Raw genomic sequence first — 26,900 nt, 5'->3', positions numbered from 1 at the left:
TACATGTTTCAACGGAAATAATCCACAGTTAGGCATTTTGAATGCCAATAATCAAACCCCACAAGTTCCAACAAATCAAAGGAGTATAACCGGAGAAAAGGAAGTTGATGTGACGCCAAATTAAAAGAGGGTTTTGATTATTTAATGCAGGATTTTAAATTTTGGCGTTATCATTTTGTGAAAAGAAAAAGATGTCATCGAACAACCCACCCATCTGAAGAAAGTGCCAAAAGAAATAGAATGGGCTTACACTCAGGCCATGAAGGCAACAGAAATTCCAGTTTGAGAGAACGACCTTGACAGTCGAAGAATATCACTTGAACAACATACCTAGACCGACGGAAGCTAGCAGCGATTCAGTCAGATTGACCTAGACCACCATAAGTGAGCAATAATTAACGAGGCAGTGGAAAATTTTATAAACAACCAGATTGACGAAGCAGCGAGGAGCGATTGCGGTAGATATCACGAATCATACTATCAGCAGGTGGCACACCCGATTCGCTCTGTTGATTGAAATTTGAATCCAATGGCGAGGCCGATTGATTGTTCAGTAACAAACTAAGAAAACGCTAGAGTTAAAAATCGTGATGTAACAAAATAGAATATTTAAATTCTCAAGCTCTAAAATAGAATCAAAGCTTTCAGCTCGAGCCCTTTCTTATTTTTGGTTTTTAACATTTATTTTTTACATTATTCGGAGATCAAAATAAAGGAATGAGGAGGGTTAACCTGCTCTTCGCTGATAAGCTCATGAAGCCGAGCTCTCAGCCTAAGGCCGCGACGTCCTCCGCTCTTCAAATTGACAAATACAATGACGGCAGCCTCCGGTGCAGTGCTGATGCCATCCCAGCGATGCCGATTTTCATCGTACACAAATTCTTGATTCCACACAGCTTCCACCATGGCGATTCTCAGATACTCTGGAATGATCAATCTTTTCCTCAATTTTTCCTTGTCGATCCTGGGGCCGCCGAATCCACGGGCCTTGAAAGTGTGGGTTACGGGGGATCGGGCGTCATCGTGTTTTGTCTCAGGGTATTTGTCGTCGTCTTCCATGTAGCTAATTTCCGATTTGTGGGATCCGATGCAATTACCTCTCTGTTGTAGTTCTCTCTCTGAATGCATCATGGCTTTGGACTGCAAAACAAACCCGAATATATGGCGGGGATCGATCTCGGGACGTTCCGGAGATGTGATCAGTGGATTTCGTTTGAAAAGTTGTTTGAGACTGGGAACGATTTAGAGCCTCAGCGGCAATGGTGGGATGGAATTTAAAAACTGAAAAATAAATAAATAAAATATGAGGCTGACAACGGGGACCATCATTTTGACATTTCGATGATCTAGGTTTATTCCTGGATGATAACAGAGCCTCAGTACGTGAGTTGGCAGCGTCCAAGTTGAAAAGATCCAGAACCTCGAATTTTTTATTGATCAATTCAACAATTTCCAAGTGAATAGATCAACTTTTCACGTTCAAGTGGCGTTAACATATGCGGCGAGGAGTTTAATTTGTCTGAGTAGCTTGGCATCAACATTCCCTTTCTTTCACCGGAAGCAGAGGTAGTCATTGGTAATTGGGGCCCACGTCACAATTTGTCAAATGTCATCGAGTTTCTATAATTCTATCGTCAAATCATCTAGAAAACCATAAACGCTACCACTTAACAGATCACATTGAAAAATATAAACGCTACCATCTAACAGAGCACGTTGATTTTGTTGAGTAGCACTTCTAAGATGGGATGGAATTGTCAAATACACTTAAAAATTATAAGTGGCCGTTAACCTATTTCATTAAATACGGAAAACTGGTTATGAACGGGTTATAAATCCCGTAGTCAGCCTTTTTTTAATGGAAATTTACAGTTTAAAAAAATTTAGTGGAGATTTTGGTGAATCCAAATAAAAGTTGTTAAATTTTATAATTTTAGTTATTTTTAAAAATTTTAATGGTGTTAAATCCATTTCTGTTATCAAAAATATGATTCAAGCACTACATCTACGAATTTTTAACATTTTTTTACGAAAATTCCAACCACTTTTAACCATCCAAACAATTCCTAACTCCATTATAAAGTAATTCAAACTATCAAATTTGACTGCCGGTTTCACTCTCAAATTCCTACATAGAGCTCTGACATTTGGGTGTGAATACCTCATATGGTGATTATATGCAACATTCTAGAAAGACCATGGAAGTGATTGTTATAATCTTTGTTGATTGATCGAGTTGTTATATGATGGAAGTGAACTACTATTCAGTCTCTGTATGTTTTAACCATTGAATCTATTTAAATTATATGATTTAAATATTTATATTATAAATTTAAATATAATTTATATTTATATTATTTTATTTTATTTATAATTTTTAAAATAATAAGAAAAATTATCATAATTTAATTGTTAAATCATGAGAATTCTTATTAATATTATTATTTATCATAATTTGTTACTATTATTTAAAGAAATTTATATCACCTGAAATTACCATTTAAAAAATTAATATTTTATATTAATTATTTTATTTTTAATAATTAAAAAATTAACTTATAGAAAGTTCAATTCATCATCACAATATTAATATTTGATATTATGAAATATTATGTAAATCATGAAATTTAAACTAAAAATCTCAGTAAATCAAATCAAACAAAACAAATTAAAAATAATAATGTAAATTAAAATTAAAAACAACTTATAAGACTATATATCACAGGGCATTTGACTATAATTATATTATAAAGTTTGATATATTTAATGTTCAAATCTTCTTACATCAAACTAAAAATAAAAGTAAAAATAAAATATAATATAATTTTATTATATAATCAAACCATCTATTTTCATTTTAAAAAAATTTCAAATATCCGTTAACTCACATTAATTTAAACTTCATATTTATCCCATTTCAGGTCGGACATGATAAATTGTGATCAATGTTGCAGTAATCTTATCGAGATATTGTAGGAGGGGAAAAAATCGTAAAAAATCATAAAAATCGGGAAAAAATCAATAAAAATCAGGAAAAAAAATCGTAACATACAAAAATATTCATTTTTTTTCAATTTTTTTAATATCTAAAGCATCTACAACATAAAATAAATATGTTGACACATAAATATGATAAAAGAACTAATATATAAGATGTGTAATATCATTTCTAGTGCTACATCACACATAACAGTGAATCATGTCCCAACTCAGCATTAAAATATCAACAAAAAATATAGTAATGTATCATGAGTCATAATGTCATATACAATGAAATGAACAAAATAACTAAAGTCTAATACAACTGATTTCCTCGGCCCCTTTAGATGTAGATGCCGGTGGAGTTGGCAGTGGACTCTACTATGCTCTAGAAGCTAAAGAACTAGGAGCTACAGGAGGTAGACCATGTCCTCTACTGGTGAGAGGGGTAGCCTGGGTAGGTTGTGTCACCACCATGTCCTCTACTGGTGAGAGGGGTAGCCTGGGTAGGTTGTGTCACCTCCTCCTCCCGTTGCTCCTCCTCCTCATCAAAAAATCGGAGGAAAACGAAAAAAAATAAAAATAAAATAAATAAATAAATTTCCCCAAAGAATTTTTCTCAAAAAATCGAAATTTTTTCAAGTTATCACATTTTTTTCGCGATTTTTGGTGAAATAAAAATTTAGTGTTAAAATCAGGCGATAATATAACCAAACTCAAAAAGTCGCGATTTTCTGATTTTATCGCAATACTATCGTGATTTTCGCAACAGTGATTGCAATGCCTTTAAGTGCTTTAATAATCAAACATTTTGATTGGTTTATTGTATTTAATGTTAACGTTACCGAGCTACTAAATTAATTGGATAGATGTATAATATTATATTTACAAAAATAAGTATATTAAAGTGTAATTTTTAATTTAAAAAATTTGTAATTATATATATATGGGAAGATATGAGTGGGAGGGGATTTTTAGTTTTAATGGAAAATTTGTGTCTCAATTTGCTTGGGCACTTGGTACAGTAACCAACAACCAAGTTGAGTACTTTTCTTTGTGGAAAGGTTTGGAAATAGCTCTAGCAAAGAAAATACACATCTTATTGGTTTTTGGCGACTCAATGCCCCCATTCGCTTCGGAGCCATAAAGGGATGATTTCGCTAGCCTAATTAAGTTCCTGCAGGTTAGGACGAGAAACTTATTCAACAAAACACAATTCACCTAGGAAAAACTTTATAAAAGCTAAATAATGTTAGTCATTCCAACTTCTCTTGGAAGCCAAGTTACTATTTTCTTCTTGGGCCAAGTTACATTTCTCATCTACAAGTTGATAAATTTTTCTTGGGCCAAGTTGCATTTCTCATCTACAAACTTTGTGTAATGTCCCCATCTGCTTAGGAGACATAAAGGGATGATTTCGGTAGCCTAATTAAGTTCCCGCAGGTTAGGACGAGAAAATTATTGAACAAAACATAATTCACCTAAGAAAAAACTTTATAGAAGCTAAAGGAGAAAAATGGGACATGGGTCATAGTTTAATGAAAAGTCACTTTTAAATTATAAAGTGAGGAAACCCATTAAAGTGATTTTATTAAAATAAAAAGGTAAAAATGCGACAAAAGAGTCAAGTGAGTTATAAAAAAGGGAAAATGAGGGGTCTCTCCTCATTCTTGCATTCATTCACTTGAATAAATTGATTTTGAAGAGCTTTGAGAAAGGGAATAAGGTTTTTTGAAACCCTTATTTTGGTTGTTGATTTTGGTGTTGAAACTATACAGCCTAGCTAGTATTGGAGTGAGATCTCTCAACTTTTGACATTGCGTTTCATTATGAACGAAGAAGACGACATTGGCAGAAAGGTATCAATTTTAAAGGTGTGATTTTATAATCTGACTTTGAATATTCTATATATTCTTCATATAGGTTGAGCTCATATCCTTCAAGGGATTGAGTTTCTTAACTACATTTGGAGGGTCGAGTTACCATTGTTTGTCGAAGTTCCAACTTCTCGTAAGTAGGGAAGAGGGCAACTAGCAAATCTTGTGTTTGTTATTTTTGCTCTCTATTGTTATTTCCTTAACATCGGGAGGGGAAGGCTCAGATCCTCCTGACCTGGTCTTCCCTGTGCACAAGTCATCTACTGTGAATTCTATAGTTTCTTTGCTAATGAGCACCACAAAAACAAGTTGAACTCAAAGGGCCTACTTGCCTGCAAAGTTTAGCTATTTGTGGCACATAGTGGACATTGGAGGACCTCGACTCCATGCGTTGTGGCCAAGGCATAATTCCCATCTTGGAGGTGCTTTGTTTCAGGAGACTCTTTATCAATCTCAGTGTTTTTATTTCTGTTTACACCTCGCTCTATATACACAAAGCATGGTGGGCCTCTCTCTCTCGTGCCTCATCGGCGTCCTAAAACTTTTACAATTAGTTCAATTATCTCCCTTAGTGTGCTAACCTGCCCTACATTTGGACTTCCTGTTGCTTTCATCACCTACAGATTCTCTTTTTCGGTGACAACCTCCCAAATTCTCGAATCCTATCACATTTTCTTAGGAGGTTTACCTGGGCTTGGGTGTCCTCAGTACAACTCTTTTGCCATAGTTTCTTGTCAGCCCCTTCCATTAACCATGCCTTCTTGGGTCATAAGAAGCAAGTGTGACTCCTCAAGCAGAGGCGAAGGGAGCTCACAGCATCGCTTCAGGGCTCAAGCCATTACGCAGAGTTTTCATGAGCACACCCCTAAGCACATTCAACATGCAATGAATTGGGCTGCTATTGGAGCTATGAATGAAAGGAATTAGCACATTGATGAGGAAATCCTTTCCTCAATGGCTAAGTGGCTTCCAAATCCGAGCCACACTCGTGGTCAACAAAACCAATACCTTTGCACTATAGAATTATATTGGCACGAAAACTCTTATTGGTAAAGCTCTCGAGGACAAAGATGTCACCAAATAGAAGCTCTTTGTTCAGCTCAATGTTATTCAAGAGTAGAACCGGGGAATGTCTCTCAAGCACGAGGACATAGCTCTCCAACTAGAATGAATTAAGGCCCTCCTCTCAAAGGCAAAGGCCCTACTTCACCAGTCACACCGGTGGCACCAGTTGATGTGTCAACTTCTACATAATTGTTTCATGGATCTCCTTGTTATTTACAACAACACTCTTATTTGTGTATGTAAGCCTACAGTACTTAGGGCATGGAAGCAACCTAGCTACCATTTTGATGATCTTATGTTTATGTATATGCATGCAAGTACTAGGAAAAATACAAATGCTTGCTACAGATACAATTTTTTTAGTACTATATCAAATCTTGAACAAAAGATCTATTTTTCAGTGATTGGTCCGGTTTCCCAAATGGCAGACCACAATAGGAAAATTCATGATGTATATGTTATCTCTTGAATGATCAAGAGATTCCTAAACTTACTCCACACACACATATATATATATATGAAAATCCAAACTTATTTCATTTAAAGTTAAATCTCATTAGGGTCATTGATTTTTGAGAGTTTTGTTTGTAAGGTTATTGAGAATTTCGTAGATAATAAACTAATTCTTCAAATCACAAACATATTGACATAACAAAAACAAAAAAATCTAATATCAAGAAATAATAAAAAATAATAATTAAATATGAAAATACCACAACATCTTTTAAAACCCAAATCTCACATAAAAACAATATTTATTTGCAATAAAGATATATTTATTTGATTGTTTTTAAATTTAAAAAAACAAAAAACAAAAACAAAAGAGAAGACAAGACGAATCTGTCATGCCCCTAATTAAAAAAATTATCAAAGAAATTCCCAATTTTGCAATTTTTGTGATTAGATAAATAAAATTGAGGAGAAATAAATTGTGGAGATATTAATTAACTTTATGGAGAAAAGACTAAGGTTGGAACTTAGGACCAAAAGAAAATTAAAGTAAAAATAATTGTGGGGGTAACTAAAGGGGAAATTGAACCCCTTAGGAGAAAATTGAATCACATGAAGAGGGAAAAACAAGGGGGTCGAATTAGTGGAGCCCACAAGGAAGGTTGGGCTGCAATTATAAAAGAAAGGCTAGAACTTCATCTTGATCATTCTGTTTGACATTTCATTTCTGGTCTTGGAGGGTTTGCTTGAGCTACTGAGCCAAGTCAACCAGTGTTGCTTAGCACAGGGATTTCCAAGCGGAAAATCCCAACTCTTTGGATGAATCAATAGTGTCACCCTAGGAGAGAAATGTGGAGTTGATTGGAGATTTCTTTTCTAAGTTTTGTGAGTCATTTCATCTCTGCAATGGGTGGTACGAATTTTTCCAGGAGAACATAGTAGTAGAACTAGAGTTGCTTGGAGGTAGAAATTGTCGGGGAGATTTGCCTCAAGAATTTGCAGGAATTTCACTTGGAGAGGACAAATTTCCTTGAGGAGTTTCGAAGTTGGAAGTGATTGCATTTGTGAGGATCGAAACCTTCTCTTTAGGTACTACGCAAGGGTTTATCTAGGTTGTTTTGTTGAAGCAGTGGTTAACAGCGTTGTGCCGAGAAATAGTTGGAATCTCACTCTATTATTTCAGCGCTATATTCTCAGAGGTTTCTCAGTGATTTTGGTGAAGGATTTTGGGTTGAGCAGTTGTAGATTTTCTGGTGGGATGCAGAGCTGGCAGTGGGCGTTTTCACATAATTTTGGGTAATTCTAGGAGGTTGGAATTATCCCAAAAGCTTTCTGAGTTTTGTTGGTCCGGGGTTGGAGAGTCCTAATTTTCAGAATTCTTGGCGCAGATTTGAGGCCTCAAATATCAGTTTGCCTCCAACAACAGTAGCAGAAAATTTGTGAGCAAAGCGTACAACGAGTGAGCCTATTTCAACATAGAATTTCCTTCATTCTCACCTAAGTTTTGCATGTTTACTTTAGCAAGCCTAGGTGCACTCATTCCACTATATTTTGTACTCAAATTATCATTGGATATTCATTAAAATGGTTCAGCTCTATTGCTTCTGCTCAATAGTGTTCTAAATTTGTTGTTCTTGTAGAGATTTCAGATTGTGTGCTTATTTATTTTGTTGTAGTTAGTTCATGTTTTGATATTTCATTGTAATTTCTAGTTAGAATATTACAGTGGTATTAGAGCACGTTCTTAACCAGTTGTGGGCTCAAGAGCATGTCATGAGAAGACCGTTTGGTGAGGTTATTTATCATCCCAAGGGCAGAGGAAGAGGTCATGGTAGAGAAGACGAGACTGAGCATTTTTTTGATACAGAGCTCAAGAATGCTAGAAGCTACATGGGGGACAATGGTGATGAGCACCCTAGGCAAGGTGGGTGTGACCCACTATTGGAGTTGCCAAGATCGAACCAGCAAATGATGGAGATGATGAGGCAGATGATGGCACTCTAGATGCAAAATATGCAAGGAGATGGAGGAGGAAACAATGAAGGAGAAGGAGGTTTTGGAATAGGAGAAGGGAGCCATGTACCTCCATAAAAGAACCACATGTATGGTCAGACCCCTAGGCCTACTATGTCTTGCTTTATAGAGAAACTAGAGCGAGATAGAGGAACCGATGCATTCACCGAGTTGATCAAATCATTCATAGATGGCGTTGATTATTATGAAGCGTTGGATCCTAGAGTTAGAAGGATACTTACTTTTGCAAACTATTGCCATCTGAAGGAGAAGTATTAGCCTGGAGTAGGAAATTCCACCAGGAGGACAGCAAAATCAGAACTGGGATAATCAAAAGTTGGCAGGGAAGGTGACATTATCTGGTTTTGATGGGTCAGTCGGGAGTTCTGCGAGGTCATGGGTTCAAAAACTAGACACTTACCTTAATTTGAACCCCATACCAGAGATAGAGGCCATTAGATTTGCTACATTGCATTTGGAGGGTGATGCACAAAAGTGGTGGTATCACAGATTAGTTACACTTGGGCATGCATCCATCACATCCTATAGTGAGTTCACTCGCAGGTTGGTGGAGAGATTTGATAGGAAGGATTCAGAGTTGCACTTTAGAGAGTTGACTAACCTGAAGCAGACAATCAGCGCAGAGGCTTACATAGCAGAGTTTCAGAGACTAGCGGTGATGGTCTCAAATATTTCGAAGGCGAGATCGATCATGTTGTTTATTGAGGGTTTAGCCGAGACACTAGAACTCCTCAGAAGGAACGAACCGGGAGAGGGTAGTTGGATGATGAGACTAGGAAGGACCTCAGGAGGAGGAAATTATGCTTTACTTGTCAGGAGCCCTAGGCACTAGGGCATCGGTGTACCAAGGGCAAGGCCCACTACATAGAGGTATTTTCAGACAGTGAGCCAAAGGAGGAGGAAGCAAATCAAGAGGTAGAAACAAGTGAGGGTAGACCAAGGAGCTCGAGAGGAGGTGGCCCACTGCACCCACATAGTGGAGGAGCTTTCTTGCCTACTTGAGGAGTTATTGCTTCACTTCTGAGAGTTCTGAAGTATTTGACACTACAGATTCATGGCACTGTACAAGGATAGTGAGTGTCAGTATTGGTGGACAGTGGGGCAACCCACAATTTTATTGATGCACAGCTGATGGGGAGGAGAGGCATACAGACAGAGACTTTTGAGGGATTTTTAGTTTTGGTGCCAAATGATAGGACTATGTAGTGCACGAGGTGTGTTCCCAACTTGACGTTGACCATGGGGAACAACTTGATGACAGATCCCTTCTTCGCGGTAGACATTATGAACACCAATATAGCGTTGGGAGTGCAGTGATTGTATTCTTTGGGGCGCGCTACTACAAATTGGAAGAAATTGGAGATAGAGTTCATTAGCATAGATGGAAATTTGGTAGTGTTGAGAGGCATGCATTCATACCCACCTGAGACAGTATCGGCGCACAAGATGGATGCTGACTTGAGGCGTGGTGACATAGAGTGGGTTGTAGAGTTGAGGATCTCAAAGACAGGGGGCAAAGCAGCAAACACATCCAGACATATTGGCTCTCATGGAGAGGCATCAAGTGGTATTTGGAGAGATTCCACCAAACAAGCCACTTGACAGAGGATTCAAGCGCACCACTGAGCTAGAGGAGGGGGTACACGCAGTGATCACCACTCCCTATAGACATCCCAAGGCATATAAGGATGAGATTGAGAGAGTTATACAGGAGTTATTGAGATTGGGGCATATCAAGCCTAGCTCAAGTCCTTTTGCTTCTTCTGTAGTGTTGGTGAAGAAGGATGGGGCCCTTCGCATGTGCATAGATTATAGAGCCCTCAACAAGAAGACATTGGAAAACAGTCATCTCGTTCCATGCATTGATGAGTTGATGGATGAGCTTAAAAGAGCCAAGTACTTCTCTAAGATAGATTTGAGTTCAGCATACCACCAAATCTGGGTGAAGGAGCAAGACATTCCCAAGACCGCCTTCTTCTTCCACTACGAACACTTTGAGTTCTTGGTGATGCCCTTTGGGCTAACTAATGCACCAGCCACGTTTCAATCTTGCATGAACCATGTATTCTGCAAGCAGTTGTGACGGTATGTCTTGGTATTCTTTGACGACATCTTGATATATAGCAGGACTTGGGAGGAGCACATCCAACACTTGGAGGAAGTCTTGCGCATACTAGAGGAGCAACAGTTGTATGCCAAAATGTCCAAGTGTGAGTTCGGATTGACAGAGATGTTATACATGTGATTGGGGAGGATGGAGTACGGGTGCATTAGGAGAATATTAGAGCCATCTTGGATTGGCCTACGCCCAGGAATGTGACAGAGTTGAGGGGATTCGTGGGCATTTGTACTTATTACAAGAGATTCGTGAAGGGATTTTCCCAGCTAGCAACACCCCTCACAGATTTGACAAAGAAAGGGGCTTTGAGTGGACTGATGGGACGCATGAGGCGTTTGAGCGCCTCAAGAGGGTGATGAGTAGATGTCTTGTTTTGGCCCTTCCAGATTTTTTATGCCCTTTCGATTTGGAGTGTGATGCATCACGGGAGGGGATTGGAGCAGTTTTGTCATAGGGAGGTCACCCCATAGCATTTGAGAGTTAGAAACTTCAGCCACGTGAGAGGTTATATCCCATATATGATAAAGAGATGCTAGCAGTCATGCATGCGTTGGCTAAGTTTCGGAAATTCTTAGTAAGGAACAAATTCAAGGTTAAGATTGATCACAACAGTCTTTGATTTTTCTTAGAGCAACAAAACCTGCAGGAGAGACAACAGAAATGGGTCAGTACGATCCAAGCATATGACTTTGAGATTGAGTACGTCAAGGGCAAGCAGAACGTAGTAGTTGATGCATTATCACGGAGGTTGTGACACCCTCTTTGATGGATATCACACAGGATTGGAAGGCACCATTTTTGGTAGAGTACTCCAAGGATCGGCAGCCATGTAAGATCTTGGATGGTAGTCATGAGGATGACAGGTACCGAGTGATGGATGATGTTATCTACTACAAAGACAAGATTTATTTGACGTTAGGTTCACAGTTGAGGGAGAAGATCCTACACACATCTCATGACTCACCTTTGGCAGGGCATCAGGGATTCTACAAGACTTACAAGGCCATTAGGGAGCACTTCACTTGGCAGGGTCTTAAGGAGGATGTTCTGAAGCATGTTAGGGAGTGTGATACATGATAGAGGAACAAGGGAGAGCACACACACACACGACTGGATTACTACAGCCTCTTCCTATTCCTGAGAGGAAGTGGGAGAGCATATCGATGGACTTTATCATGGGGTTGTCAGCAGTACAGGGGAGAGATTGCATCTATGTGGTTGTTGACAGGCTGATGAAGTTTGCACACTTTTTCGACATTCCAACTCGATACTCAACCTCACAAGTGGCCGAGTTGTTTTTCCAAGAGGTGTTTAGGCTGCATGGGTTACCTAAGATGATTGTCAATGACAAGGATGCCAGATTTATGGGAGGATTTTGGCAGGAGTTATTTCGCCTTGTGGGCACGAAGCTGACTCCTAACACTAGCTACCACCCTCAGACAGATGGGCAGATGGAGATAGTAAATAAGTGGTTGGAGGGATATCTACGCAACTATGTGACTGGACAGCAAAGAGTGTGGGTGAAGTGGCTGCACCTTGGGGAGTATTGCTACAACACCACATATTATATGTCCATAGGTATGACACCCTTTCGTGCTTTATAGGGTTATGATGCATTGACCTTTGTTGATATGGTTTTTGGAGATAGCATGGCTCCATGAGCCAAAGATTGAATAGAGGAGAGCCATGATATCCTTAGAGCACTCAAGGATAACCTGCAGATGGCACAAAACCAGCAAAATTTATATGCAGACAAGACATTTTGAGGTGGGAGATTTGGTTTTCCATACAAGCAGTCCACATTGAAGTAGAAGGGAGCTGAAAAGCTCCAACCTTGCTTCTATGGGCCATACAGGGTGATCTGACGTGTTGGAGAGGTAGCTTATGAGTTGGAGCTTCCACAAAGAAGCAAGGTGCATAATGTGTTTCATGTCTCTTTCTTGAAAAAGTCTTTGGGACAATGAGTGACGGTCCCCACTGAGTTATCACTATTGGATGATGAGGGGCACTTGATTGTGACACTAGAGGCTATTTTACAGGAGAGGGAGAGAAAGCTGAGAAGCAGGGCTATTAGAGAATTACTTGTCAGGTGGAAGGATTTGCCTAAATGAGGATGCCACCTGGGAGGGAGAGCAAATTTTGCAGCATCTAGCACTGCAGTTGTTTGAAGACAAGCAACATTTGGGAGGGGAGGACTATCATGTCCCCAATTTAAAAAAATTGTCAAGGAAATTCCCAATTTTGCAATTTTGGCGATTAATATATTATTAGATAAATAAAATTTAGGAGGAATAAGTTAGGGAGATATTAAATAACTTTTTGGAAAAAATGCTAAGGTTGGAACTTAGGAAAAGAAGAAAATTAAAGTGAAAATAAATTGTGGGGTTCATCAAAGGGGAAATAGAACCTCCTAGGAGAAAATTGACCACATGAAGAGGGAAAAACAAGGGGGTCGAATTAGTGGAGCCCATAAGGAAGGTTGAGCGGCAATTATAAAAAGACAATTACAGCTTCATCTTAAACATTCTATTTTGGCATTTCATTTATGATCTTGGAGGGTTTACTTGAGTTGCTGAACCAAGTCACCAGTGCTGCTTAACACTGGGATTTCCAAGCAAATAATCCCAACTCTCTTTCGATGAACCAAGAGTGTGACCCTAGGAGAGAAATTTGGAGCTGATTGGAGATTTATTTTCTGAGTTTTGTGATCCATTTCATCTTTGCAACAGGTGGTACGAATTTTTCCTAGAGGACACAATAGCAAAAATAGAGTTGGTTGGAGGTAGAAATTGCAGGGAAGATTTGCCTCAAGAATTTGCAGGAATTTCGCTTGGAGGAGGACGAATTTCCTTGAAGAGTTTCAAAGCTGGAAGTGATTGCATTTGTGAGGACCGAAACCTTCTCTTTAGGGCATGCACAGGGGTTTTTCTAGGTCGTTTTGCTAAATCAGTAGTTAACAGCCTTGTGCTAGGAAATAGCTGGAATCTCACTCTACTATTTCAGTGTTATTTTCTCAGAGGTTTCTCAGTTATTTTGGTGGAGGTTTTTGGGTGGAGCAACTGTAGATTTCCTTGTGGAACACAGAGATGGGCAGTGGGTGTTTTCACATAATTTTGGGTAATTCCGAGAGGTTGGAATTAGCCCAAAATCTTTCTAGGTTTTGTTGATCCGGGGTTGGAGAGCATTGTCCTAATTTTTCAGAATTTTTGGAGCAAATTTGAGGCCTCAAATATCAGTTTGCCTCCAATAGCAACAGCAAAAAATTTATGGGCAAAGCGTACAGCCAGTGAGCCTATTTCAGCATGGAGTTTCCTTCATTCTCACCTAGATTTTACATGCTTCCCTTAGCAAGCCCAGGTGCACTCATTCCATTATATTTTGACTCAAATTATCATTGGATATTCAATAAAATGGCTCAGCTCTATTGTTTTTGCTCAACAATGTTCTAAATTTGTTGTTCTTGTAGAGATTTTAGATTGCATACTTATTTATTTTGTTGTAGCTAGTTCATGTTTTGATATTTCATTGTATTTCTCTAGTTACAATATTACAAAATCAACATCCATGAGACTGGAGTATACTCCTTGGCTAAGAGCTTGTCTTCCTAGGACGTAAAGAAACAGATTAACGAGCAACGAGCAGGAGTGATAGTCCACTCCGTTAAAGATCACTAGCAAATAATTACAAGTGGCATGGTTTTTCTTAAATAACAAAAATGTCCCACTGCTACATTGGCAACTAAACTACAATAAATTTTCTTACTATTTAATATACACAAAATCAAAAGTGAACATACAGACATGGGAGAATTTTATTTTTTTTGTAAGTGTAGGTGGTTCCTTCCTTTTCTATTTATAGTATCCAATAAAACCAAATACAGCGTTTTGGTGGCCTCAACCTGCCCCGAAGGGAAACCAAGTCTGTTGGCCACCTGAGTTTGCTATAAGCAGTCCAAAAACAAAATTTCACCAGTCTTTCCATCCAGGCTATATGCACTAAACAATTGAAAGTACTTAACAAACTAAGAACTATCATATAAACAACTGAAAAAAGAGTTGTCCGCTAAAAGCAGAAGAAACATTGAAGGATTATTCCTTCCGGTCATCAGTACTCAGATCAGCGTTGACAGGGGTAGCCATGGGTTCCGTGGGAGCTTGAGTCATCTGAGCCAACCTCTGTTGGATCTCATCCAACTTGTTATCCTACATAATCATAACCACCTGCGGATTCTTCTGGCATCCCTTGGGCAATTTCGGCCACTTCCCCTGCCACCTGCTCCAGTGCCTTCACAAGAAGTCGTTTTAAAACCCAGTAGACATGAAGAGCTTGCCGGTAGAGCGTCATCCATCCTCGAGTGTTGCCAGGATCTTGGATTATGTCTGCCCACTCCTCTATCTCAGGGTCTGATTGCTCTTCCATCACATTTGCTTCCATTTCTTGTATTAGTTGGCGGATGTCTTCATCTGTTCCCTCTCTGTAGGCTCTCGCAGCTTCCTGGACAGCAGTCATCATGGATCTTCTCCCCCTCCGTTGGCTAGCAGGTGTTGCGGTTGACGAGTCAACTCTATTCTACTAGCTTGAACGTCCTCTGCCTCCACGCCCCCTTCCACAGCCCATGCGTGCCATCTTTCCTTTTATTGTTGCTTGTTTACAATTTTCATCAACAGAAGTTAGATTTCGAGGATTTACAAACTTGCCCTCCTCCTTAACTTCCTTGGCTCTTATCCCACCTCCCCTGCTCCAGTCACCTTCATTTGTCTGAGGTTTCCAGTTATTATCTTCTCTCGGATTCAGGAAGGTAAGTAAACCTTCTGTCATACTAACCAACGCCTGAGCCAGGTGCAAAGTTTTCATGTCTTGCCTCTCTACCTCCCTCTTAACATTCGTCATGCGGTGAACAGTCTATTCCTCAGTATTTCTCCCCAGACTATCTTCTGGACCACCCATCCTCCACCCTTCTTGTGCCATTCCCTGCTTGAACCCCATTTCTTCTACACAGTGCATGGCAGAGTAAAAGACAACCCCGCGCCTGCTCTCTTCTTCCCCGGAGGTAGCCAGCATCCCTCTTTCTTCCATCATACCATTCAAAACAGAGAGAAAATCAAAAGAAGGTCCAGAGATGACATACCCGAAATCGCAATTTCCCGTCGAGGCTCCCACCGGTTGCGCTGCTCCCTACTCCTCTTCCTCTCGACGCGACTTACCTATCCTTCTCCACTTCGCCACCTTCAAATAATACATCCCACCTGTCCCACTTCCTATCCCACTACGGCTGTCGATTCTGCATTTCTCTCTCATCCCACTCTTTCCACTCTGTTTTCTCAAATTTCATGCTGACATGCAGTGCTCTACCATGACATGATGGGCGGTGCTACGCGCAGCAGGTGATCTCTCTGTCCTGCCGCACTCATGATTTTCCCTACTGCCCTCACCTGTTCTCCTCCTCACCCCAGTCGGGGGAGACATAGGAGAATTTAAACTACGAATTTAAAATGGAAAAGTTACTTAAAAAAAACCAAACATATAGTAAATAGCACATTTAAATTCTAAAAGATTAAATAGAATTCAAGTCTCTAGATTTTCGAGTCACACCAAAAATTGCTTCTTAATATTGTTCGGAAAAAATCCCAGATTTAATAAATCCAAATTAAAACGAAAAGCCAATTACTCACATACATATATATCTTAAAACCTGTTTAATATATATTTAAATTAAGTAATGAAAAGCGCTATAATTCAGAACATAAAGGAATGGAGGACCTGACCTGCTCTTCACTAATTAGCTCCTGTAGCCTAGCCTCAACGCAGGGCCTCGACATCCCCCGCTCTTCGAATTAACGATTACAATAACGGCAGCGTCCGGAGCAGTGCTGGTGCCGTCCCAGCGATGCCGATTTTCGTAAGCATATTTATTGTTCCTCACAGCTTCCACCATGGCAATTCTCAGATACTCTGGGATGATCAATCTTTTGCTCAAGTCTTCCTTATCGATCATGAGGCTGGCCAAGCCGCAGGCCTCGAAAGAGTCGAATATAGAGGATCGGGTCCCAATGCGTTTGGTTTCGGAGTATTCCCCATCGTATTCAAGGTAGCTGATTCCCGATTTGCAGGATTCGATCCCGTTCCCTCTTTGTTGTTCTCCGACTGAATTCATCATGCCTTTGATTAAAAAACAAACCCTAAAGGATGCTGTGTGAGTTAGAACAGGGGATGTCGGGAGATGGCATGTATAATTTTTTTTAAATTGAATGGGGCAAAGTTTTGAAATGGGATGAGTAATTTTTCAAAAAGTCGTTTGGCGGGGAGTTTATGAGTATTCAAATTGGTGGGGCCTTGATAGTAATATTAATCTTACCTGGTAATCAGATTGATAATCCCACACTGGCAATGATTAAGCGAATTAAATCACAATAATTACAATTTTCTTTAATAAGCAGTACTAAAAGATGCATCCGTGGTTGGGTCGTTGAGATGAAAGTAATTTTAATGGTTAAGATAAAGTGTAATCATTATGGTTTAGATGAGGTATTATAATGAGTAATTAAGATGACGTGTTATTATTATAATGAGTGATTATGATGAAGTTTCACTAAGATCCGGTGTTATTAAATTATTAATCATATATAGTAATTATTAAATTATTAATCATATATAGTAATTAAAATTAAATAGTAATAAATATAAAATTTATAATAAATAATTTTAATTTTAATAATAAAAAATATTAGTCGTAATTATAACAATCAAATCGTAATAAACATGAAGCCTCATTCTAATAATCAACCAAAAAAATATTTTATTTAATAAAAAATTTCAACATTTCTGATTTTTATAATTTCACTATTCAATTTAAAAATATGAATTATGAGTTATTTTATATTACTAAAAAATAGTCCATGGGTGTTGGGTGTAGAATAAACGGTGAATTTTATAATTTCACTATTCAATTTAAAAATATGAACTATAAGTTATTTTAAATTTAATTTAAAAATAGTCCATTGGGTGTAAAATATACGGTGATGGAGTATATTGTTTTGGCACATCATGAGTCTTTACTTCCAAATTTAGTGGACAAAAATCCATCCATGTTAAGCACTGGTGTGGCCTAGGCTGGATGGATCCAAGGTAATTTTGATGGCTTAGATGTCTCTAGGTCACAGTTTCTCAAATGCGATCGGTAATTTTGATGGCTTAGATGTCTCTAGGTCACAGTTTCTCAAATGCGATCCAAGGTAATTTTGACGGCTTAGATGACCCTAAATAGTGATTTCTCAAGTCACAAGTTAAGCTTCGTGTAATCTCTAAAAAACTCAAACAACTTAACAAACAAACAAAAATAATATATATATATATATATATATATTATAAAATTGGCATTTTTAATGTTGTAAATTAATATGTTTTTTGCGACTTTTTTAGTGTGTTTTAAATAATTAGAATTTATCTTAATACTATATATAACATATTTTAAAAAATTCTAATTAAAATCATTACTATTTCATTAATAATAATCAAGTCCTCAATATTTTAAAAAAACTAATATCATTTATAACATATCAATATTACATATAACACATCTTTAAGATTTTTAATTAAAATCATTATTGTTTTATTAATAATGATAAATTCTCAAATATCCTAGAATGGAATGACTTCCTAAGCGAGGGGGCAGGGTTGCCACTGCCCCACCTGCCCAATAGGTTGAGGGACATGGCACCGCACCCTTGACAAGTGTAACTTATGTTCAGTGGGCATTAATCTTTCCCTCAGTCAAGTAGATGCGCTGATTGTATCAACGACACAGCGTGCAACGAGGAGGTGGCCATTATGGAGAGCATGTTTGTGTTAAATCGTTTGTGCAGCGCTGCATTTCAGAACAAGAGAGAGTTATACAAGTTTGCAGTGCATGTAACCCCAACTTGAAGTTGGGTATGAGGATACAGGACACAGGGGAGTGAGTAGTCAGGAGAAAACTTGTAGAGTGGAGGGTCTCTCCACATAGTGATATGCGCAAGAATGGGAAGAATGCTTGGGTTATCAGCTGAGGATTGTAATTTTGGCAAGCTCTAATTCAGGGTGGCGAGAGGAATATGCGAATAACCGCTTTCTAGGGTTGAAATGTAAAGCGCCAAGCTCTCAAACGTGAAGTTGGAATTAATATTACTTTTTATTGCTCGACCAAGGCATCTAAGGAGGAGCTTCCTTATTATCCCTTCAAATAATAGTTATCCGTATGTTTGGAATCTTTGTTTTGGTCATGATTATCTCTTTTCTATCTAGAAGTAATTCTAGGAACCTTATCCTTTATCGATTGGAAGTTGGTGGTGGGTGGTATCTTCAATTTTAATGTTCATCTCTTGTCAGTTGGAAAGTGGTGAGGTTTGTGGAGGTTGAGGGGACCCTTGCCCTGTGTCAATTCGATGAGGGGTGTTTGGTCAAGGTCTGGTTATTGTCATATATGTCATGAAAAATTCTCTAGGTACTTTATTTCGTAGTTGTTGGTGCTTTCTCATTTGATTGTTTATATATTTGAGACTCTAGGATGCCTGCTTCGGTCTGTGAGTCTCCTTGGTAAATGGTGGTATGTGCTATGTCGAGGTTCACTGGGTTTTGGCTAGACCATTAGCTCTCGAGTCATAATGCAAGATGGGTGGTGGTTGTATATATTAGCTCAAATCATTGCTCTGTTGACAACCCAGATTAATCAGTGGCTTTTTGAACTCGTTGTTGCATGGTGTCTAGGAGTTGGCAAGGGTTGGAGTAGTGTAGCTACTTCGGTGGGTGAACACCTAGCTAGAAAAGGTGCCACGTAGGCAGAATATCAATCCATTCATCTAGCAGCTTTTGGTCATTTCAAGGTGTGGTGGCTTTGGGTAGGAGAGGTTCATTCTCTCCAGCATAGGTTGTGTTCCGCAACCCAAGCTCCAAGTGTCATCCCTGTCATGCCTCGATAGAGAGCAAGAGTAAGAAGAGGGGTTGTTTATTATGAGCGTGCCCATAGAGGAAATAATTGTCTACCTCACTGAGTTGAAGGTTTCACAGCCCAAAATAGGGAGCAAACCCCAACTCATGTGTAGGAGGAATTAGCCCAATCTAAGGGGGAAGCCTCTTACATCAGAACTTGCCTCTCAAATACTAAAGTTCTAGCGGAGTGGACAGATTGGATCCCTAATACGGAACATACAAGAGGAATATTTAATCAATATATGCAAATTGTAGACTTGTATTGACAAATGAAATTCCTTTTGGGATGTACACTGTTGGATAACCATGAGTCTTGGATGGATTTACTTCAATCATTGGATCACATGCATGGCATCTGAAGGATTATTATAGCAGTTTGGAGAGGACTAACCGCAGGTTGGCGAGGATAGAACACCATCTCGACATTCCCCCAGTAGCTGATAGACCTCCGACAAATTCGGCAACTCTTATTCCAATGGAATACTTTGATTATGATCCCCTTACTTGACTGCGTTATGGTTCTAGTTCATGGTTCCACTCTTGTAATTATTTTTGTTCAAGGCCAAATAGGCCACTATCTAGATTTAGGCTTGACGTATGTTGCCTCTATTAGTTTCCAATTATCTCTCTTGTCTCTATGGAGAGTACATTTTTGTTATGGTCTAGTCTCCCCTATGAGAGATTGGTGTGACTTATAGTAATCCTTTATGTAATTCTCAAATATTTAAAAAAAATGATAAATCTACACTGTTAATGGTAGATTTGGCTTCTCTTTCTAACAATAAATTCGTAGTTCTCTTCCTTTTGAGGATGAAGCTTATCATTATTTGAACTTTATGGTTCATCAATGTTTAGTGGACAATGGAACCTACTTTTGTAGTATGTCCTTCTTAGCCTAGCAACATTTGGGTTCTACCACACTCATTACACCATCAGTGGAATTCCAAGCACTTCATGGTAGATTTTATAACCCAAAAGGGATTGTGAAAAATCTCTCAATTGAGTTATGTGGCAAGAAGTCTTGAACAATATTACAGTAATGATTGGCTTAGTTGAGTTACAATATCTTCCTTGGACTTGATTATGTATATGCCCTGAAAGTTATGGCATCTTTTTTATTTCAGGTCATGAATTCCCTCATGAAGAAGGCATCATCATCGTTGGTAGGTTCACTTTGATCCCCATCACATCAAACACATGACAAAATCCCTCTTTTTGGCATTCACATTGAGCCAATGTACTATATGGCCACGTCAACTAGTTATGTAGCTTCCACTCCCACAAAGTGCAATCATGTGGCTCTACAACCGCCTTTTGACCACTTTGACTTGGAGGTTAGGTGGATTCATTCACCTTGGAGGCATTCGCACCTATTTCTTTCCCTATTCACAAAAAATGTCCTTTCCTTCTCAGTGGCACTCTTCCCTATTGGAAAAAAAATTTCGTTGTGGCTATGAATTATTTCACTTGTCCAAATTATAAAATCCACCTAGTTTCTCCTATTGAAATACACTTCTTCAAAATCTCTTATGTGAACAACTAGCCTTAAATGGCCTCTTTTTAGGACTCTGATATGTTATATTTGGTATTTTAAACCACCCTTTCCTCGTCATTGATGCTCAGGGTAGTCCCACAACCCACCTCAATGACATAAGAACTAGCTATGTAGCTTCCACTCCTACAAAGTGCAATCATGTGGCTCTACAATCGCCTTTTGACCACTTTGACTTGGAGGTTAGGTGTATTCATTCACCTTGGAGGCATTCACATCCACTTCTTTGCCTATTCACAAAAATGTACTTTCCTTCTCAATGACACTCTTCCCTATTGAAAAAAATATTCGTTGTGGCTATGAATTATTTCACTTGTCCTAATTATAAAATCCACCTAGTTTCTTCTATTGAAATACACTTATTCAAATCTCTTATGTGAACAACTAGCCTTAAATGGCCTCTTTTTAGGACTTTGTTATGTTATATTTGGTATTTTAAACCACCCTTTCATCACCCTACGTCATTCATGCTCAGGGTAGTCCCACTACCCACCTCAATCACATAAGAACTAATTATGTAGCTTCCACTCCTATAAAGTGCAATCATGTGGCTCTACAACCACCTTTTGACCACTTTGACTTGGAGGTTAGGTGTATTCATTCACCTTGGAGGCATTCGCACCCATTTCTTTGCCTATTGACAAAAATGTACTTTCTTTCTCAATGACACTCTTCCCTATTGAAAAAATATTCGTTGTGGCTATGAATTATTTCACTTGTCCTAATTATAAAATCCACCTAGTTTCTTCTATTGAAATACACTTCTTCAAAATCTCTTATGTGAACAACTAGCCTTAAATGGCCTCTTTTTAGGACTTTGATATGTTATATTTGGTATTTTAAACCACTCTTTCCTCACCTTACGTCATTCATGCTCAGGGTAGTCCCACTACCCACCTCAATCACATAAGAACTAGCTTAAGACACAATGCAAACTCACTTTGTGCTATTCATGAGAACCATCATTAACACACTAGCTTGTGTCCTATGTTCACATACATACATAATTAAAATTCCCATGAACTAATACATTTAAACCACTAGGCTAGAATCATCACCACGTGTGGCATTATCCCCTTTGGGATCTCATTATCCCCTAAGCTCCCAACACTTATGTGAGTGCCCCCTTTGGGAATTTTTCATTATCCCCTTTGGGATCTCATTATCCCCTAAGCTCCCAACACTTATGTGAGTGCCTCCTTATGTGAACAACTAGCCTTAAATGACCTCTTTTTAGGACTTTGATATGTTATATTTGGTATTTTAAACCACTCTTTCCTCACCATACGTCATTCATGCTCTGGGTAGTCCCACTACCCACCTCAATCACCTAAGAACTAGTTTAAGACACAATGCAAACTCACTTTGTGCTATTCATGAGAACCATCATTAACACACCAGCTTGTGTCCTATGTTCACATACATACATAATTAAAATTCCCATGAACTAATACGTTTAAACCACTACGCTAGAATCATCACCACGTGTGGCATTACTCCTTTGGGATCTCATTATCCCCTAAGCTCCCAACACTTATGTGAGTGCCTCCTTTGGGAATTTGTCATTCTCTAGTATCCTTCAAAGAATTGCCTCCTTTGTCAAGTCATCAAAGTCTATGGCCTACTTCATGAGAGTGCCTCCGTTAGGAGGACATCATTCCCTGACCTCCTTAGTGGAAGTGCCTCCTTTACAAACTCCTCTTTCCTTGGCCTCCTTCATGGTAGTGCCTATTTTGGGAACTCATTGTTCCCTTATGTCCATGCACTATGTTGGAGTGCCTCCTTGCACTATGCTAGAGTCCCTCATTTTGAAGCTCAACTTTCTTTAACCTTTCTATATTGCTCTGGGCAACACCAAACTCTCCAACATCAGAAAATATGTTTTTATCATATTCTAACCCTTCAACTTTCTTCAACCTCTCAGGTCTTCACCAATCTCACCATTATATGTTGCTCCATCCAAGCAACACCACACTCTCCAACATCAAAAAATATGTTTTTATCATATTCTAACCCCTTAACCCATCCAAAGAAGACCCCTTCTGTACTATTTAAAGATTTTATTTTTTGTTTCAAACATTTATGTGCCTTAGTGTTTGTTCATATATACAAAATATCAACAAAAGACATCCATTTAATATATATATATATATATATATATATATAATGAAGTAATCTCCCTGGATTCGGGTGACCTAGCGACCTTTGGCACACTTCCCAAGGCCCACAGCGATCAGCCCCAACTTGGCTCGCCTCCCTCACCAAGTGGCAGTCCTCGCAATTACTCCTCCTCTTACGCTCCAGTTGCCAACGTACAGAGCTCCTCTGCTTCTGCACCCCTACGATAAACCTTTCATCTCCAGGTTCTATTCACCCCCTGTCATTCTCCTCGACACTTTTCTCGACTTCGACATTGTGACTTCGCTCTACGGCCTTTTGACCATGAATCATGATAGAGGGAGGGGTTGAAACCCAAGCATAGGAAGAGGCCAGGGGCGCTAGCCCACCACCTTCAACAACGCCACCATTGTCGCGATGTTTGACCATGGAATTCTTGAGTCTATTTGCAAGGAGGTCCTTGCCATGGAGGAGGTAGAAATCCATAGGGGTCACCCGATGCTCTAGACGCTCAAGAACCTCCTCACGCGTTAGCTGAAGGAAAGGGCCCAAGAGAGGATGCGGGCCTCTAGTTGGATTGCAGAGCTCTCTACTCACCAAAGTCACTTTGTCTCCTCGCTCAAGGGACTTGCCAAAATCCTCGGTGTGTTCCCGCCCAACATTCCCTCCTCCTCCTCCGCTGCTCCATCCCCCTCCCATTCTCCATCGACCGGCTCCTCCTCCCAGCCCATTCCTTGTGCCCCTGTGGCCTATCCCCCTCCCTCCCATGCTCTTGTCCCCTCGGTGGTTGATACGCCTTCGTCTCCTCCTCGTCCTAGTCCCTATTGCTGCTACATTCTGGAGGAGTTTCCCACAGACATTGGCAATTTGCGGGCTCAAGGCAGTGCCCAGGTGTAATGTGGTACTAGTGTGGCAACAATGCAATTTCAATGCAACAGAATTTAGCTACTCGACGACATGGCGACTTACAGATCAATTTTTTTACTCCAATTTGGCCTCTCAATAGGCCACTACAGTTTTCTTCATTTTGAAGGTTGGCAATCCAATGTCCTTAAGCCCTATGGCTCAATACACAACAATTTTGGCTCTTCGTGCAACAATTATGTAATGTTAGTTCTTAGAAGCATGATTTTTGTTCACTGTCATCTGGTTATGCAAACTATAAAGCCGCGGGGTTATGGTTTCTGGTTTCTCCTTGAAGTAGAGCCCTTCAACTTTTCATCTCTAGGTTCCTCCTTCAGAAACAGAGAATGCACTCTTAAATGTAAATATATGTAATTCCCCACTTGTTAATATAATAAAAATATATTTACTTATAAAAAATAATAAAGTAATCTACTTTCAAATAATATACCATTTTAATTTTCTTATTTACTAAACACATATATAAACATATTGAATTTGAAGGAAAAAATTATATAAATATAAAAATGTTCATGCTGGCATACATGAATTTGAAACTAAAATCAACATTATGCAAGTTATTTTAACTGGTATAATTTAAGTCTACCTACCTTTATTTTAAGTAGTATAATTTATGTCTCCCTACATTTACGAATGGTAGTTAGTTCTGAGTAACCACTTGATTATAATAACCACCGCAGTATCTTAAAAATATCTGCAATCAAACCAAAATAATTAAAAGAATATCTATATGAAAACCATTACGCAACGGACAGAGAAACTCGAGAATTTAACCGAGAAACTAAGAAAATACAAAATCTGAAAATCGGAACATGACAAAATATCGCATTTAAATCCAGGCTTTCGGCTCGAGCCCTCCTTACTTGTCCGTTGCATTTGTAGTTTTTATTCCTTACTTCCTTCTAACATATATTTTTATTCAGAGACAAAAATAAAGGAATGAAGGAGCTAACCTGCTCTTCACTGATAAGCTCCTGAAGCCGAGCCTTAAACGTGGGGCCTCGACGTCCTCCGCTCTTCAAATTAATAAAGACAATAATGGCAGCTTCCGGCGCAGTGCTGGTGCCGTCCCCGCGATGTCGACCTTCGTCGTAAGCAAATTCTTTGTTTCTCACGGCTTCCACCATGGCAATTCTCAGATACTCTGGGATGATTAATCTTTTCCTCAAGTCTTCCTTGTCGATGCTGAGGCCACAAAATCCACAGGTTTTGAAAGAATCGATCATGGAGGATCGTGCCGCAATCCGCTTCGTTTCGGGGTATTTCTCATCGTCTTCAAGGTCACTGATTTCCGATTCGCGGGATTCGACCCCGTTACCTCTCTGTTGCTGCTCTTCTATTGAATCCGCCATGGCTTTGGAAACAAACCCTAATGGATGCTCTGAGGTTTCGAACTCACGACGTCTGATGAGAAGAGTAAATAAAAGTTTTCGTACAGTCGTTTAGCGTGGGAAAGTTGTGTCGGCAGGGTAATTGGAATCTGAGCTGATGGGTGGGTACCGGCGAAGGATCGTATTAATAATACCATGCTCCAAATACAACGGTCCATAGAATTAAATAATAATAATAATAGTTTAAAAAAAATATTTTTTTGGTCCATAGAATTAAATAATAATAATAATAGTTTAAAAAAGATTTTTTTTGGAGAGACCACAAAGAGTAATTAAAAATAATTTTATACTCATTTTTTGTTTTAATGATGAATCACAGTAAAAGATTAAAAAGTTGGCTCCAAATAATTATGGGATGTAATTTTTTTTAAAAAAGAATTTAAGCATTATGGATAAACATTATGGATCACATAAATCTAAACTCAAAAATAATAATTAACATTAGATTAGATTCTTTGCATTAATAAAAAATTTTAATTCTTCAACCCCTTGTTATTTCCTTTAACTGATTTCATTATATTGAATTAATAAAGACCCCCCTTTTTAAACCTTATATGTAATAACATAGTTGAATTTAATAATAATGTTAGAGATTGATTAATGGATATGAATTACTATATTCATTATAAGAGTTATGATTGGAAATAGATGATATTGAGTTAATGGATAGACTTTTATTAACATGCACTTGAATTATGATATTTACAATATTATAATTATAAATTAATAAGTGAATATAGATTATCTAATAAACTTAAATTATTATATGAACTTATTAATTTAATTTCGAATGGGCCTTCACATTAAATAATTAATAAAAATGATTTATTTTACCTTTGGTCCATTAATTTTAATAATTATTATTAAATAATTACATAGTTACCTATTGTAACTATAAGAATAATAGTGACTTAATACTATTTATTATATTTAGGAATAATAATAAATATTGTATGATTTATGTAGTTTACCATTATTTAGTTTACCCTAATTTATTAATATCTAATGAAACATTGGACCCTTTGATTTAAACAATTATTATTAAATAAATACGCAGTTACCTATTGTAACTAAATTCTAAGATAATAGTAATTTAATACCATTTACTTGGTTTAAATAATTTTAAATATAGGTTATTTAATAAATATGAAGATGTATTGACCATTATATTTAAAAACAATAGATTTATTCAATTAACTTATATTAATAATAAAATCAGGGTTTGACTTTGATCCTCTGGGTAAAATTAGCCGTTGCAATAGAGCCGTTAGTCTCTGCACACTCTATTTAATCAAGCTAAGCCAGATCAGTTCTTCAACTTGTCCTGACGATGAACCACACTTGTTGGTTCGAAACGCGTCGACAAAAGATTAATTATGTGATTTCGCCGAAGATTATCTAAACAATAATAATATAATTAGATATCA

At 38.3% G+C, this 26,900-nt stretch overlaps 1 protein-coding gene across 2 annotated transcripts in view; it reads right to left on the bottom strand.

Moving 5' to 3' along the window:
- Positions 1 to 26,900, bottom strand: part of LOC149244313 (diacylglycerol kinase 3-like) — a 266,156-nt gene that overhangs the window by 227,156 nt on the left and 12,100 nt on the right. The window contains exon 1 of one of the 2 annotated variants that reach the window (XM_089374801.1): positions 25,036 to 25,555. The exons of the other annotated variant lie outside the window; for it this stretch is intronic. Coding sequence (XP_089230927.1) covers positions 25,036 to 25,434 — 399 coding nt within the window. The 5' untranslated portion in view covers positions 25,435 to 25,555. Of the gene's footprint in view, positions 1 to 25,035; positions 25,556 to 26,900 lie in introns of those variants that run through there. 2 annotated transcript variants of the gene reach the window in all.

This window comes from Pinus tabuliformis, chromosome 8 (assembly GCF_031772625.1).
Source record: "Pinus tabuliformis cultivar Carrire ecotype Pingquan chromosome 8, CPIR1, whole genome shotgun sequence".
NCBI classification, from domain to species: domain Eukaryota; kingdom Viridiplantae; phylum Streptophyta; class Pinopsida; order Pinales; family Pinaceae; genus Pinus; species Pinus tabuliformis.
This window is presented reverse-complemented; position numbering and strand designations above follow the sequence as displayed.